Source organism: Poecile atricapillus, chromosome 20 (genome assembly GCF_030490865.1).
Source record: "Poecile atricapillus isolate bPoeAtr1 chromosome 20, bPoeAtr1.hap1, whole genome shotgun sequence".
NCBI lineage: Eukaryota > Metazoa > Chordata > Aves > Passeriformes > Paridae > Poecile > Poecile atricapillus.
In genome coordinates, this window is record NC_081268.1 from 10,592,208 (window position 1) to 10,593,788 (window position 1,581).

Sequence of the window (1,581 nt, forward strand, 5' to 3'; positions counted from 1 at the left end):
CCCCATGGCACAGCCCCATGGCACAGCACAGCCCCATGGCACAGCCCAGCCGTGCTCTGCCCACAGATCCTCTCTGGTCCCCAGCCCCAGGCCAGGGATGCTCAGGAAGGGCTCCAGCTCCATCTGTCCCTTGGCTGCGGCGCTGATGTGGCACCTGGCGGTGCCCAGCTCCAGGGTCACCTCCCTCTGCTCGTGCTCGTGCTGTGCCTCACCCGCCGGGGCTCGCTGGCAGAGCGGCTGTCCCAGGCAGGGTCACAGGCTCAGCCCCAGGGCACACAGACACCGCTATTTGTCCAGGATGAGGAACAGCATCACCATGAGGACGATGGGGAGGAAGATGAGGAGCAGGCTGAGCATCTCTGCCGCCAGCAGCAGGGCCAGCAGCACGAGGTAGCAGCAGCGGCAGCGGCGCTCCAGCCGGGCCAGGGCGCGGATGAGGCAGGGCGGGTACCGCACGCAGGGCAGGCACCCGAACATGCGGCTGGTGTGGAAGCGAACCTGGAAGCGATGCTCCAGGGCACCGGCCAGGCCCGGGCGCCGGGCAGGCAGGGCAGGGGGCCGGGAGGCGGCCAGGGCGGCGGGGGAGCCGGGCTGGGAGTGCAGCAGGAGCAGCTCCTCCTGCAGCTTGCAGATCTCCCACTCCAGCATGGGCGTCTTCTGGCGGCAGATGGGGCAGCGCACGCGGCCGAGCTCGGCCTCGGTGGCCGTGGCCATGATGGCCCGCAGGCAGGAGCGGCACAGCCCGTGGCTGCAGTTCAGCACGGCCGCCTTGTGCCGCCGCTCGTCGTAGGGCTCGGTGCAGATGGGACACTCGTCCTCGCTGCCCGCCGCCTCGGGGCACGGCTCTGCCGCCGCCCCATCGCTCCGAGCCTCCTCTGCCCCGCCGAACGGGCTCGGGACGGAGCTGGGCGCTCTCTCGGTGGGCGATGGGCTCTCCCCGCGGGGCAGGCCGGGCCCGGTGCTGCCGGCAGCGGGAGGATCGTGCCCCGCAGGCAGGGAGGCACCGCGGGCAGGCGGCTCCTCATGCCCGGGCAGGAGCGGCTCCCTGGCATCCTCGGCCGCGGGCAGGTCCCAGCATCCCCAGGCAGCATCTCCACAGCTTCGGGGCGGCTCCCCGGGACCCCCCGACCCCACGGTCTCGCTCTCGTCCCTCTGCCCGGCACGGCCTTCCCCAGCGGGCACCTGCAGCAGCTCCGGGCCGGGTTCTGCCTCCTCGCCCGCCGCCGGCTCCATCAGAGCGGCCACAGAAGCCGCCCCACTCGCCCCCGGCCTCCCGCTGCCCCTGGGGGCTGGCTGCGGGACGCGGGTGCTGCTCCAGGGCAGGAGGCTCCTTCAGCAAGGCTGCCTGGAGGGTTCGAAGGCAGCACAGAGTCCCAACATCCCCCCGGAGCGGTTTGGGGAGCCCTCCCAGAGCAGCGGCTCAGGAGCCTCTGACGCCGGGTGCAGCCGCATCGTCCTCACCGAGAGGCCACCCCAAGAGGGGCAGCACCGTGAGCATCCAACAGCCCTTTCCTCTTCCTCCTCCTCTTCCTCCTCCCCAGCACCAGCGCAGTACTGACCCGCCACGGTCCAGAGCAGAGG

General features: G+C 72.1%; 1 protein-coding gene across 1 annotated transcript; it reads right to left on the minus strand.

Moving 5' to 3' along the window:
* LOC131586573 (RING finger protein 222) lies at positions 1-1,581 on the minus strand. Its single transcript, XM_058853553.1, has one exon. The coding sequence runs from the start codon at positions 1,231-1,233 to the stop codon at positions 286-288; it is 948 nt and encodes a 315-aa protein (XP_058709536.1). The 5' UTR covers positions 1,234-1,581; the 3' UTR covers positions 1-285.